This window comes from Pocillopora damicornis, chromosome 6 (genome assembly GCF_964200805.1).
Source record: "Pocillopora damicornis chromosome 6, jaPocDami1.2, whole genome shotgun sequence".
Taxonomy (NCBI): domain Eukaryota; kingdom Metazoa; phylum Cnidaria; class Anthozoa; order Scleractinia; family Pocilloporidae; genus Pocillopora; species Pocillopora damicornis.
The window spans coordinates 24816642-24829992 of NC_142675.1; the positions used below are offsets into that span (position 1 = coordinate 24816642).

Sequence of the window (13351 nt, forward strand, 5' to 3'; positions counted from 1 at the left end):
TCATCTTCAGATGTTCGTACATGACATGCAAACTGACTCTGTATCATGGCACGTCTTTGGACACCTCTGGAGACAAATGCGACCTCTGTCCTAAGTCTTTCCTTCACTTTTTTGCAACTCTTTTTAGCGATGATTTTAGCTTTTACTGCTGGTCGTAAGCTGCCATCGTTGGAGAAGTGGATAATTACGTGGTTATTGTATGATGCGATGACACATTTTACACTGGTGGGTGTAAATTTTGGCACTATATATGACTTTGTTCAAATCATGGACGGAAGGGAATAAAAAGTTTAAAAGGAGATAATTGGAAACCAGTAGAAACAAGCAGCAAAAGGAAGGTCAAGTCAGATAAGAAAAAATAAATATTTTTACGTTCTTCCCAAGAAAAAGTACTCATAGCCAATGCATGAATTTTTTTTGTAAGGATGGACCAATTGGAAAATTATTCTAGAATGTGGCATTCCCAAGCCACATGAATGTCCCATATTTTTTCCAAAAATTTTCCTTAAACTCTCTGTGGAGGAAATGTTTTTCAAGGCAGTGCACCATTAAATTTGTTAGAAATTGTTCATGACATTAACTTTCTGTACCCCCTCCTCCCTCGTTTTTTATGGTCCATCCCAAATAAAATAAGAATCAAAAAGCAATTTTCACCGAATAGCATAAGTTCATGTGAGGAAAAGGCAAGGAACCTTTTCCCTATGAAAAAAAAAAAAAAAAAAAAACCTTTTTACATTTTCTTTTTCCACAGGAAGGACCATTTGTGTACTTCTCTCTAACTGGAAGTGTTAATAACTCCAGCCACATTCTGGCTGAGTTGTGTGAGTACCAGTAACTACACTATCAGTGTTGGTGAATGATACTTTTTATTAACTTCAATGGCTGTCATTGGTTCCAGTTGCTGTGGAACCAAACAGCTTCCTCATGTTAGATATGATTACAAATTAATTCTGATTTTAGGGAAGGAATATGGCAAAGCTGATTCAAGGTGGCTACACTCTGATCCAACAATTGTTTCACTAGAGATTCTGACAGTCTTTCTCACAGGACCATTAGCTTTGTTGTTGATTCATGCCATTTCTTACTACAAACATTACAGGTCTGTCTTGATATTTAAACCTTTACACCCTAAGATTGGTATTCATATTCTCCACACTGCTCTCTTTACAGATCCTATGCTACTGATTAGGAGAATTTGTTAGACTATCAGAAGCTTCTTAAATTGCTGATCATTTCCTTTATACTCATGACCCTGACATTTTATTCAAGGGTGGTATTGTATGGAGAAATTAGATGCCAGTCACTGTTTGGGAAATTAGAAGGAAATAGAGTCAAAACCAACATGAAATCGGTATACCCAAAGATGTCAGAAGTGGCCTCTATTTGAAAGCTGTAACATATCAAGGGGAAGTTTGAGATTGTGCCATTGAAAGAAACACTAAAGAAACATTTTCTTTTCACAATTGTTCTGAGGTTGAATCCAATACTTGCAGGTAGAGAGGTTTTCTGGACAAATAGTTATGCAGTTCCATTGATTTTTTGTTGTTGTAATATACAAGGATTTAAGCTAAATAACAAACAAATTTGCAAAATTTGCAAACATACACAAGGTGAAAAAAAAGGGGGGGCAGGGTTGTTACAGACACCAACACTTTCAGAATAGAGACCATAAAAATGAATGAATGAGTTATTGCAGTAGAAAATATATGCACATAATCAAAATGCTTGGCATCATTGAAGTGTATTTGTTTCACATCATTTCAACAGACATTTTATACAGATCACTCTCTGTGTTTGTGAGCTGTATGGAGGTATAGTAATTGTCATTTCTTGTCTATCTGCTTATGATGTACAATTTTATTCTCCTTCTACAATGATAAATAATAAATGTTGCAACAATTATTTCCATTAATAGGGATCATTATTTTTTCCAGGTTGGATGACATTTTGTCCCGAATGGTTGGTAGGCAGCCCTAGTTTAGACACAAGCTCTGCTTTGTACCTGTGGTGCTATTTAGTCTTTTTTAATGGCTTGTGGGTCATTATTCCTTTTCTCCTTTTATGGCATTCTTGGAAGGAAATGGAAGAGCTGCTCACTGGTAAAACATCAGCAACAACCCAAAAGAAAAAGACATGAAAGCCTATAATTCGGCAGTCACATCATAGGTCAGCATTATTTAGCATTGGCTAGCTACAAGCATAACTCATTACATGCAATGTTTCCTATCTCTGCTAGCTTCTATTCTGCACCTGAAATGCTTTCCAATGGCCAGTCAGTTCTTCTCAATAAGCAGCTAATCCTTTCTTTTTAAGTCTTAAGTTTGTAATCATAGTCTACGGAAAAGATTTTGTGGAGTTTCTGTGTGCACAGGATCACAAAACGTTTTTTTAAAAAAATGTTTGCTGCTTAAGAAATGAGAGTAAGTTGTAAGTACAGTAACTTTTGAAATGGAAATCAGCTGTACATGTACATCATCATCAGATTTTTTAAAGAAAAATTTAACAATTTAGGCACCAAAATTGATTCTTAATCTTCGAGAGGAGGCATTTTCTTCAAGATGAACATTTTAATGTAGTTAGCAGACCATCAATTTCACATATGGCCTCACTTGTCTGTTCCAGAACTCTCCTGATTATAGTTTCCCTGTCACCTTGGCCTGAGCCTGGCTCAGTGCTGTCATTCTCAGTAGCATCCTGGTTAGAATCAACAGAATACTGAACATTAGATACCCTGTACTGTACATTGTTAACAATAAGAGTCACTAGGAAACTAGATTTAATCAGTCCTTGGTCTGGAACCTTTCAGATTAAATGATTTTTTTTAATCATTGTCTTCACCTGAATATCCTGAAACTTTTTTCCCACCAAATGTTCCACATGATTTTGATTATGAACATCTGAAGTACAGTTCAATCACTAAGTTAAGGATTGTAAGTAAAAATAATTACAAACTCCAATAAATCATATCAAAACATACCTGTGAATGAAGTGTCCTCACTGGTTACTGAACATGAAATAAATTTACTAGATAATAGTGGTGATCATTTTTATTAAGATGGTGAATTATTGTCTTGAGTTATCAACTATTGCAGGGTTCAGTTATTTTCAAGAGAGATGACACCAAGGATACAATTGAATGTCTTAATTTTTCCCATTTCAATGTCAATGGCCCTGTGGAAAATAACAAAATGTTATAATTTATAATAATTTATAATTTATTTATAATTTAATTATAATTTATAATTTATAATTTATTTACTTATATAGGGCCCTTTAACATTTTATGGATGATCAAAGGCGCTTTACAATTAGTGTCTCTTCCACCCATCCCACCCCAGGGGAGGACATCCACCACACAGTAATCTCGTGCGTGGGAAATTAATGTCTCCTACCCCAACCCTGCAGGAGACGGGGCCTACGGTTTTACGTCCTATCCAAGAAGACGAAGCAATGTGAGTGAAGCGTCTTGCTTAAGGACACAACGTCATATGCACCAGCCAGGACTTGAACCGGGGCCGTCGGACCCAGAGTCCAGCACACTGACCACTGGACTACTCACTACTTAAACTTTTTCAAAGCTTGCTAGTGCCATAGAGACATGTAATATTTCCCAAATCTGCTTCATGATCTGGGTGTGTAAATTGTGATGCTCAGTGCTTTTTATGGTCAAAGTTTCAGGAGTCTTATTCACCTTCTTCTCTCAGGGTCCCATATTGTGTCTTTGTAAAAGGTTCTCCTTTGTGAGGGTGTGGCAGCTACCCACTCTGCCCAATGCAGAGCCATATCTGTATACCTGGACAAGAACAACATCAACTTAAGCAAATAAACAGGTCATGGCTAACACAAATTCAACTTGTTTCAGCATCCTCACAAAAAGTCTTAGCACAGGACAGCATTTTCTAAACCTTTTCACTCCCAGAAGTGATGAACATGTCACTTCTCCCAATAATATCCATTACAATAACCAGTAAACAGGTAATGAGAATACTCTAACTTACCAGGTAGAGGTTTTTATTTTGATCTTCGTCTAAATTCTTGTAACTAATTTACAAGGAAATTTTTAGTAGCTAGAAGGGAGAATTAACAATCTAACACTGGGAATTTAAGGGTTAAGGGTGGGTTAATGCTATGTAGATTAAACTTTGTGTCGTACAAATTTCAAGCAATTTACAATTCTTTACCAAGGTCCTAAAATTTGGAACTCTCTTCCTGTTTCAGTCACTCATTCATCAAACCTTCTTAGTTTTAAGACGAAAATGCAAGAGTTTTTGCTTAACTAATCCTTGAATTGGCCTAGCCGCACATTCGCGGCACTTTTTTTTTACTTTATTTATTAATGTAAGTGAAGTGGCCCTCCCATAAGCCTGGTGGCTTCCTGGGTCTCCTCACCTTCTAGCTATAACTGCTGTAAATAAATTTTTTTGTATTGTGTAAATAAGGCAAATAAAAATATGATGATGATGATGATGATAACTTAGATCTACATGTAACATGGCCAAGTGTGCATATATTATACTTAGTTTGGGTTGGCTTATTGCCCCACAGGGAATTTGGGCATTTACAACCTCACTATGAACTCTCTAATCCTAAAGAGTGACTAGCATCTAATTTCTCCTTACAATATCACCCCCAAATCACACATTCAGGTTGTGAGAATAAAGAAAAAGGTCACCAACTAAAGAAGCTCTGGATTATCAAACAAATTCTCCTCCTCGGCAACTTAGGGAATGTATAGAAAACCAGTATGGAGTATATGTATATCGATGAAAGAGTGGAAAGGGTTAATGTCAGATTATTTCATTTTCATTTCTTTTGAGGTTCTCAATAAAACAAGAAGCAGGCAACTGTAACAAATGGAAAGATAAGGGTAAAGCAAGGAAAGGATAAAATATTGGGGCTCTAGGTTTCAAAGTATGTATTGATCAATCAAGTGCTATCTTCTACTGAGACCACTTTGTACTACATTGGATATTCTAACATCGTTACGTTACCCATATAACTTTGTCCAGAAATAAGCTACATTTTTTAATTGGTTTCCCTTTTACAACACTGTACCTTTTGTAAAAACCACACTGCTCCACATTGTTCAGTTTAAACTGCTGAACATTCCCATTTGAAAGAACTAGCTGACACCAACGGTTCTGCAGATCATTTTGCTTGTGGTCACTTGAATTCCTTACATCCAGGATTGTCCTGTCACTAAACACAACACTGATGTGTCCATTTGAGTAAGCCTTGAATCTCCCTGTTCCTGGAACATCTGCAGCATCCACAAGATGTACTGGACAAGATGGCTTGGATAAAACAGTTGTGGATTTGGATGTCTGCCATGGATTAAAAGTCATGTGGTGTATTAATAGTTGTTACAATTAATTAACATTTATGAGTAGGTTGAATAGTGGATCAGAATTTCATGCATTGAATTTCACATCAATTCCTCAAAAGCCCACTAATGGCTTATGTATGAAGTATATTGTACTCTTAGAGTTAAATTACACATCAGATAGCTCTTACTACTGAAACCTCAGAGGTTTCTCTCATTACCTTGTTAAATTTGTGAATGGTACATCCAGGTTAGCCTAATTTTACTGCAGCTGTGGTTTCTCTCATTGCCGTGTTAAATTTGTGAATGGTACATCTGAGTTAGCTTTTTTTCACTCTGATAGTAAGTTACAAGATGAAAGGGGTTGTGCCAAATAATGAATAGAAACCCACATCAAGATTAAAGATGTTCAAATTTAAGTGATATGTAATACATACAAGTATATAAATGTTATTACTGAAGTATTTAATATCAAAATAAAATTAATTGATTAATTAATTAATTAATTCAAGATTCACTATAAAATATTAATCCTAATTAATGAAGTAAACCACACCTCTTTCCAGCAGCAGCGTTCTTCTCCTTGATACTCAGCATTCTTGAGGAATTCTATATATCTGACAAAACATAACATGGCTAGTTTTTGCACTGTACAAACAACACTGTAGTTCACTAGACAGAACAAATAAGACAGACAATACAGACAATAGACTGTGATGATGCAGAAAAATTACATTTAAGTCATGTTTGAGTGCTTTTAAAAAAGCTGCACCTTGTGGCCTGTTTCAAAAGACGACCAATGGAATATTCTGTCTGCAGTAATCTGTCTGGAAGAGGTTTATCAGCAGAGTAAACTCGTTCTTGAATCTCAACTTCCTGTAAGCCAGTTTGTTCATTATTATGAACAAACCAGTGATCAAAATATCTTCCATTGGGTCGTTGTGACCTCATAACAGAGCCATCCACTGGGTGAATCTCCATGGTGAACAAGCCAGGTGACTGACAAAAAACTCTGCAACCATGATTACAACCAATTTCATTAAAGAGTAAATTGTATATTTTAACAATGAAAGACTAGCAAGCTAACAAACGTTAGAATACATAGTATTTATCATTGGAAGAGCTGGCAGCTGGAAAACTTTAGAACTGAAACACACCTATAAGTAACTCCATCTTTCCAAATAACTTTTGGCTTCCAGAGGAACTCCCAGTTCAGGCAGCTATCATCATGTGGCATCTGGTGAGAGTTTAAAGTAAAAACTTATTCATCATGGGGAATGTAGATGAATAATAATCAAGAAAAAGGAATTTCTAACACCACTTTAATACTTGTGACATTGGCAAAGTGAAGAAGTGTCAGGAAAATAAGGGAATGCAGTTGAGAGGTAAAACATCAGTACTAACTGATACTGTGTCTGTGGATTACAGTTTGTTAACTAAATGAAGTAAAATGAATTAAGTTTAGATGACCAATGAGGTAACACCTGAGTGTTCCATGTGTGAAGATGAGGAGCACTACATGTGACAGGCAGAGACACTGGCAAAGTTGTTTCTTTGTGCAGGGAGCAGGAAGGATCTTTGGCTTTGTTGTTGACTGCATCAAGAACAAGTTGGAGAGGATATTTCCATGCCTCAGGATAGGAAAATACTGAATGAATTTTTTCGTGCAAAGCAAAATAATGCTTCTGACATTGCATCTCTGAGACTTTGTTTCCCATCATCTATCAAGTAAGAGAAGAAAAATGAAGCATGGAAACAGTGACTCTAGAAAGAGTAACATCAATCAATGGCAAATTTCCTCTTGCGTAACACTGTCACATTGTATTGACAGCTCACTGGTACCCATTGAACCTGGGGAAGGGAGGCAGACAGGAAGATTGAAGGAACTAAACAGTATAGAAATGGTCTATTTTGCCTAGCAATGAAAAGTAAGCGGTGAACTTTAGTGCCGGCTCCCATTACAGCTATAGAGGACCTTGTGTGAACTGGCCACTATACCTTCCTATTATCCATAATCTCTACAAATGTACATACCGTAAATCTCTTTGCTGTCCGTTGTACATTTCATATACTGCTAGCTTTGAGAATTTGATTTTAATTCAAATATTGTTCCCTAGTTAGTTTTTAATTCAAATATTGTTCCCTAGTTAGTTTTTTCTATATTCTCGTCTCCTGTCTCTTTGAAATCTTTGAGGATGTACTTATTGTAACGTGAAATAACTTGTTGATCACTGCTAGTAGTGAAAGGGTCCGTGAACTATCGAGGAATACTGTACACGTTACCTTGGTTGAATCGTATCTAACTTCTGCAAGAAACTTAACTATAAACGTTTGTCTGTGAGGCATAAGAGTTAAGCTTGCCAGACCATCGACAGACATGACACACGCTGAACCATCTGACATTGTTGTAATAAAACACGAGGAAGGTTCGTCAGGCCAACAACACTGCGTGACATCTTTATAACCGATCTAGAGAATTTCAATTTTGTTAAATGAATAACACGTATGAGCAATATATAGTCATGCAAACTACTACAGTACTAAGTAAACCTCCATCATCTCGAATACTCGAAGATGATGTACAAGAGCTATAAATGAAACGGAGAAATCACAAAAATTGCCAAAATATGGGACATGGCTGAATGAATTCACTGCGATCGTGGACCAACATACCTTAAGGTCCTGTGGGTCTGTTAGTTCCTTACACAGGTATGGTCTAGCCGCAAACAAGTTACGAATCCTGATAGCCTCTTTTATTTTCGATCGAAACGAGCTCACGGCAAATCTCGTCAGTTGACGAAACTGAGCAGAGCTACTCAAGGCTGTTTGACGATGAACAAACGCCGATCCACAAGGAGACAGTTCAATAGATGAGCCATCACTATACTTTATAAATAAACGATCGTTTTCGTACAGAACAATCAAATCAATTGAGCACATTTCACCACATCTTTTCAAATCTGCCGCCATTTTTTTGTTTTCTTAAAAAGCTAAGGCTCGGTTCCTCAGTTTGTGACGTCGTTTCGAGAAAGTACCGGCTACGCAAGCGCAGATTGCATTCAAAATTTCTACGTGGCTTCGATTGGAGATAAATATAGTGTAATATTCGGTACAAAAATATCACTTCGCGGTTCTGTAGAGCACTGTTGATTCTATACCTCACGCAGACATGTCTTCCGACTTTGGGAATCCTCTTAGAAAATTCAAGTTGGTGTTTTTAGGCGAACAGAGCGGTGAGTTTTCTGTGACAGCTTGGTGATGTTCGAAAAGTCAGTTGATCACTGTAATAAATGGTGGGTTGGACCCGGTCATTCTGGGTTTTAGTAAATGGTTGTGTTGTCTACTTTTAGTGGGAAAGACGTCTCTCATAACAAGATTCATGTACGATAGCTTTGACAATACTTACCAGGTAGGTTATAGAGATTACTAGTTTTCAGCTGTTTAACAACTTTTTCCAAGTAAGATTCGTTTTTCCCGTCGAGTTTTCATGTATTTTACCCGCGAAATATGCTTGAAGGTTTAGTATTTACCCATATACGAGCTGATGATAACACTGCTTTTTGCATACTTAGCAATCCTTCCTTGAGTGTCAATATTATTTTCGCTTTACTGTTCGGCGCAGTTGTGGTGGGAAATAACATAGCGGATCCTTTAAAGGAATCAAACGATTTAATCTTGTAAAATTTGTAAACTGAGGGTGACTTATTTTCTTGCCTGACTTAATGTCGGTAGGAAAAGCGAAATACCGTCAAGGGAGTTTTATTGATTACTAACCGCTGAGAATAAAGCAGACAGAAAAAAGCTAAAGATCAGTTTTCAATACGGTTTATTTTACTAGAAAGTAGAACAGTGAAGGAGAGTTTGAATTCAGGAAATGCTACTGCATATCATTTATATGTACATTGGTTTTGAAACCATTACAGGAAGTCCTTTACTGTCGATCTTGCCTTAGTGTAAAGAAATTATATTCTTGACTTAGGGAAATTCAGATAAACATCAAAGCAATAAAGAAAACGTTTACCTATGGAAATTTGGATGTCAATGTATTCTTGAAAAGAAAACCTGAAACCTTGCACTTTATGTGGTGATGACATGATTACTCCGTATCAATTAAGCTTTTACACCCTAACATCAGTATTCATATTCTCCATACTGTTCTCCATAAATTTCTTAAGGTGCTGAAAAGGAGAATTTGTTTAACAATTCACAGTTGGTGATCATTCCCTCAATTCTTGTCACGTTAATATGTTATTTAGGGGAGAAATTGTAAGGAGAAATTAGATGCTGGTCACTCTTAGAGATTAAAGGGTTAATTTCCCTTTTCTACAGGCAACAATTGGGATAGACTTTCTGTCAAAAACCATGTATCTTGAAGACAGAACGGTAAGTATTTAAAATTATTTGTATGTTGTTTAGATGCGAGTTAAATACTTAACTGCTAGACTTGGTATACTCTGCACTGTGATTCAAATTAAAATGATTGTGGACTGAATGTGCATGAAAGGCTAACAAAACAGCATAGTATGAGAATCTGAGTGCTGGAAGTAACCATGGAAACTGTTACAATAACATGTATATAAGATAAAGTTAGAATACTTGCTATTTACTTGACCGATGAGATTATTGATAAGCTGGTATGCCCTGTAAACTAAATCTTTGTTATGAGTGGCACTGGTTAGAAACAAAAGCAAAATTTCTGTTTAAATTACGTAGCATCCATTTTTGATGCACTCTTTAGTATCAGGTAAATCCTTACCTCAATTTCTGCTGTTATCTCAAATACAGGTGTAGAAATGAAAGAATTAAGGTTATTTTACTGAATCCTGGTTGGCTACTGATTCTTAGAGACCCTGTTTTTCATACATTTTTCATCAGTTTTTCTGAAAAGTTAATTTCAAGAATAACAAGGCTTTTGTAGCTTTGTTTGAGAAGTATATCCAGACTGTATTTGATTTACATGTACAGGTTAATCATATAAATGTACTCAGACAGATGTTTGACATTGTCAATAAGTGGAATAAGAAGACAATTTGTTGATTTTTACCGCAGGTGAGACTACAACTTTGGGACACAGCAGGCCAGGAGAGATTTAGAAGCTTAATACCCAGCTATATCAGAGACTCAAGTGTGGCTGTAGTAGTTTATGACATAACAAGTAATGCAACATTTTGTTTTAACTGTACACATTCAACAAAAACAACAGTACTGCAATTTTACATTTGAGCTACTTTGCAAGTCTCCTGTATCATTAACACATTTGATTACTTTGTTTTTAGACTATAACTCTTTCCAACAAACAGCAAAATGGATTGATGATGTTAGAACAGAGAGAGGGAGTGATGTCATTATTATGTTGGTTGGAAACAAGACAGATCTCTCAGACAAAAGGTAACACCCAGGTGTCTCTTAGTTAACTGCATGAAAATATGAACATACAAATAAATGTGATTTTACTGATACATTTATTTTGACATCAACAAATGAATATTATAAATAAAGAGACCTTATTTTAAGCCTCATTCTTATGTTTATTTTGACTTTATTGGATGTCACTGTTTTCCTAAGCCTGCTTTCACAAGCAGAGCATTCCTTTGTTTAGCTACAATTGCACTTTAAAATGTCAAGAGAGGAAAGCTACCCCCATATACATACAGTTTTGTTAAAGAGGATTAAAACCACTTTCTTCCAAGTACATTCAGCACTGTGAGGCAATGATCATCAACAACCATTTTCAGGTTTTGTAGGTGATAAAATTATGTCAACTTCACTTGCAACTTCAGTGATTCTCTGTGTTTGTTTATTGTTTGCTTTTTTATATATATACAGACAAGTTACAACAGAAGATGGAGAAAGAAAAGCAAAGGAATTAAATGTGATGTTCATAGAAACAAGTGCAAAGGCTGGGTATAATGTGAAACAGGTATGTTTCAAATGCTTCATTTGAAATTGAATTATAACAACGATTATCATATAACCTAAACAACATGGAAATACTAAAAATGGAGCTGTGAGAGTCCAGTTCTTGATTCCGAAATCAGTCTGAAAATAGTTATTTCTGTCTCCAAAAAAAACTCTTTAAGTTAGCCTTTCCCTCTCTTTCTTTTCTCATGAAAAGAATTTATGATGTTTTCAGATACAAAGCATGTGGTCATAACAGGTGTATTGTTTTTCCAACAGCTATTCAGGAGAGTTGCTGCAGCATTACCAGGCATGGAAAGTACATCAGATAAACAGAACAAAGATGACCTTATAGAAGTTAGACTAAAGGACACACCACCAGAACCCCAACCGCAGAGTGGAGGCTGTGTCTGCTGATTATGTACCAAAAGCCAAGACTTTAGAGTGTCTTCTGTTGCAACTATTCTTCCTTCTAAAGTTTGAGACAAACTAGACAGACTTTGCAGCTTCAATAATTTATTGTTGACTTCTAATAATGGGCTAATATTGCATGCTTTGCTGCAAAATTGTAGTTGCAAGGCTTCACTGTGTTTATTTTTGTTTTAATTAAAAAAGCCTTGGGTTGAATTCTGCTAGTCAACAAGTACTCCTTGCAGGAAATTGCATAGAATGGAAAATAAAGCAAAGTTTGTTTTTAATCATGGAAAGCCATGAATTCAAATAGCAGAGGCAATGGCATTCTTATTTAGGAAAAACAATAATCATTTTTTATCACAAGAACATTAAAAAAAGTTAATACACATGTATCAGTACAGATACATAAACACAAAACAAAGCTTTCACTTAGTTCAATTACCACTTATCTCAGTGAGAAATTTATAAAAGTTTTACAACTCTGAAAAAGCAAGTGATAAGTTTAATCCAAAGGGAGTTTCAATTTGCAGAACTGTTTTTTCTCAACCAAGCTTGTTTATTTAATGCTTAATTGACAAGCCTGATAACTCATTTCAAACTGTTTTATGCACTTGGCATAATCAGTAATCAGTATTCAATGATATTTGACTGTGAATCAGAGGTTTCAATTCAGTTTTTCTCAAGTTACCAACAGGGGTGGAATAGGTGACTGTTGCCACTAAACAAGACCATAGAAATCTAAAAAAATAAAATCTGAAGAGATGAAGTTAGGAGCTTTAAACTCTTTTACTCCAAAGATCTTATTAGTTATTCTCCTTACTGTCTGCCATACAATTTTTATGATGAAAGTTCTGGGAATTTGGTATTTGATCAACCAAGTATTCCATAGCTGATATCTGTTTTTAATCTCGTCACTTGACTCCTTGATATTGTTTCAATCTTATAGGGAGAAATTCCATCTGGGTCACTCTTGGCAGTCAAAGGGTTAAGGTCATGTAAGCAGTAGTATAACTGTTTAAAACTGTCTTCATTGAAACCTTTCAGATAACAGTAACTTATTACCTTAATTCAGTATTTACGGTTATAAAGAAAAAGAAAATATAATTACATCAAGGTCCAAACTGGCATTACTGCATGTGAACTTTGGGGCATAGTATTTCTTCTAGTTTGATCAAAAGATTACTGATGTCAACCCTACAAAAAAAATTTTGTACCCTGATAATTGATTTGAATAGTGTGACATAAGTAATTCTATTCTCAACATGTTTAGAAATGAGAAAAGACACAAGGAAACCTTTGCTTGATTTGTTTGCCTAGTAGAATTGAGGAAAGGTGATGCATTTATGCTGATGGATAGTTTTTAGATGAAAGTCGCACTGCATGTCTGGCCTTTGCAAACTTCTGTTTGTTTATTTTCATCTTATTTTAAAAGGTACATACAAGTTATATGCAAAATAACAAATAAAAAAACTCAAAGTAAGATATCAACCAGGTTATCTGTCGCCACCAATATTCCTAGATTATGTTCAGTGACTGACATGTTTTTATGTTTTGAAATACTTCACCTGTGGTTCTTTTGTTGTTAATCTTTAGCCAGATAGTTTTCATAATTATAATTGTTCAAACTTGTTTTATAGAATAAATTCTGTATAATTTTGTTCAAAAGAAATCACTCGTTTGTGATCTTCGCGGATATATGGAGCATTTTTAGTTTTA

General features: G+C 35.5%; 3 protein-coding genes across 4 annotated transcripts; 2 read left to right on the forward strand and 1 right to left on the reverse strand.

Annotated features, from left to right (window-relative positions):
* The first annotated feature begins 5 nt into the window (after positions 1-5).
* On the forward strand, positions 6-4464 carry LOC113676244 (emopamil-binding protein-like). 2 transcript variants are annotated; one of them, XM_089209762.1, is made up of 6 exons: positions 46-225; positions 752-821; positions 961-1099; positions 1768-1811; positions 1935-2166; positions 3268-4464. In XM_089209762.1, exons 1-5 carry the CDS (start codon positions 46-48, stop codon positions 2135-2137), a joined length of 636 nt encoding a protein of 211 aa, XP_089065888.1. In that variant the 3' UTR covers positions 2138-2166; positions 3268-4464. The 2 variants fall into 2 exon arrangements, with proteins under 2 accessions (XP_027048678.2, XP_089065888.1); XM_027192877.2 differs by lacking the exon at positions 3268-4464 and having other exon boundaries at positions 6-225; positions 1935-2975.
* On the reverse strand, positions 1726-8373 carry LOC113676245 (uncharacterized protein C5orf34 homolog). The gene is made up of 11 exons (XM_027192878.2): positions 7997-8373; positions 7607-7792; positions 6808-7044; positions 6481-6560; positions 6096-6335; positions 5880-5940; positions 5056-5324; positions 3692-3793; positions 3131-3171; positions 2839-2897; positions 1726-2694 (listed from the first exon to the last, which is right to left on the reverse strand). The coding sequence occupies exons 1-11, from the start codon at positions 8291-8293 to the stop codon at positions 2554-2556; spliced, it is 1713 nt and encodes a 570-aa protein (XP_027048679.2). The 5' UTR covers positions 8294-8373; the 3' UTR covers positions 1726-2553.
* LOC113676280 (ras-related protein Rab6) lies at positions 8364-13304 on the forward strand. The gene is made up of 7 exons (XM_027192925.2): positions 8364-8556; positions 8674-8732; positions 9653-9706; positions 10373-10478; positions 10600-10711; positions 11150-11243; positions 11501-13304. Exons 1-7 carry the CDS (start codon positions 8493-8495, stop codon positions 11636-11638), a joined length of 627 nt encoding a protein of 208 aa, XP_027048726.1. The 5' UTR covers positions 8364-8492; the 3' UTR covers positions 11639-13304.
* Positions 13305-13351: the final 47 nt, after the last annotated feature.

Coding starts and splice junctions, on each gene's coding strand:
- LOC113676245 (XM_027192878.2), bottom strand. CDS start 8,293: ATGGCGGCAGATTTGAAAAGATGTGGTGAAATGTGCTCAATTGATTTG. Junction 6,336..6,480: donor AAAGATGGAGTTACTTATAG/GTGTGTTTCAGT, acceptor TCATGGTTGCAG/AGTTTTTTGTCAGTCACCTG. Junction 2,695..2,838: donor AAAAGTTTCAGGATATTCAG/GTGAAGACAATG, acceptor GATTCTAACCAG/GATGCTACTGAGAATGACAG.
- LOC113676244 (XM_027192877.2), top strand. CDS start 46: ATGGCACGTCTTTGGACACCTCTGGAGACAAATGCGACCTCTGTCCTA. Junction 822..960: donor CCACATTCTGGCTGAGTTGT/GTGAGTACCAGT, acceptor TTCTGATTTTAG/GGAAGGAATATGGCAAAGCT. Junction 1,812..1,934: donor TGTTTGTGAGCTGTATGGAG/GTATAGTAATTG, acceptor TATTTTTTCCAG/GTTGGATGACATTTTGTCCC.
- LOC113676280 (XM_027192925.2), top strand. CDS start 8,493: ATGTCTTCCGACTTTGGGAATCCTCTTAGAAAATTCAAGTTGGTGTTT. Junction 9,707..10,372: donor TGTATCTTGAAGACAGAACG/GTAAGTATTTAA, acceptor TTTTTACCGCAG/GTGAGACTACAACTTTGGGA. Junction 11,244..11,500: donor CTGGGTATAATGTGAAACAG/GTATGTTTCAAA, acceptor TTTTTCCAACAG/CTATTCAGGAGAGTTGCTGC.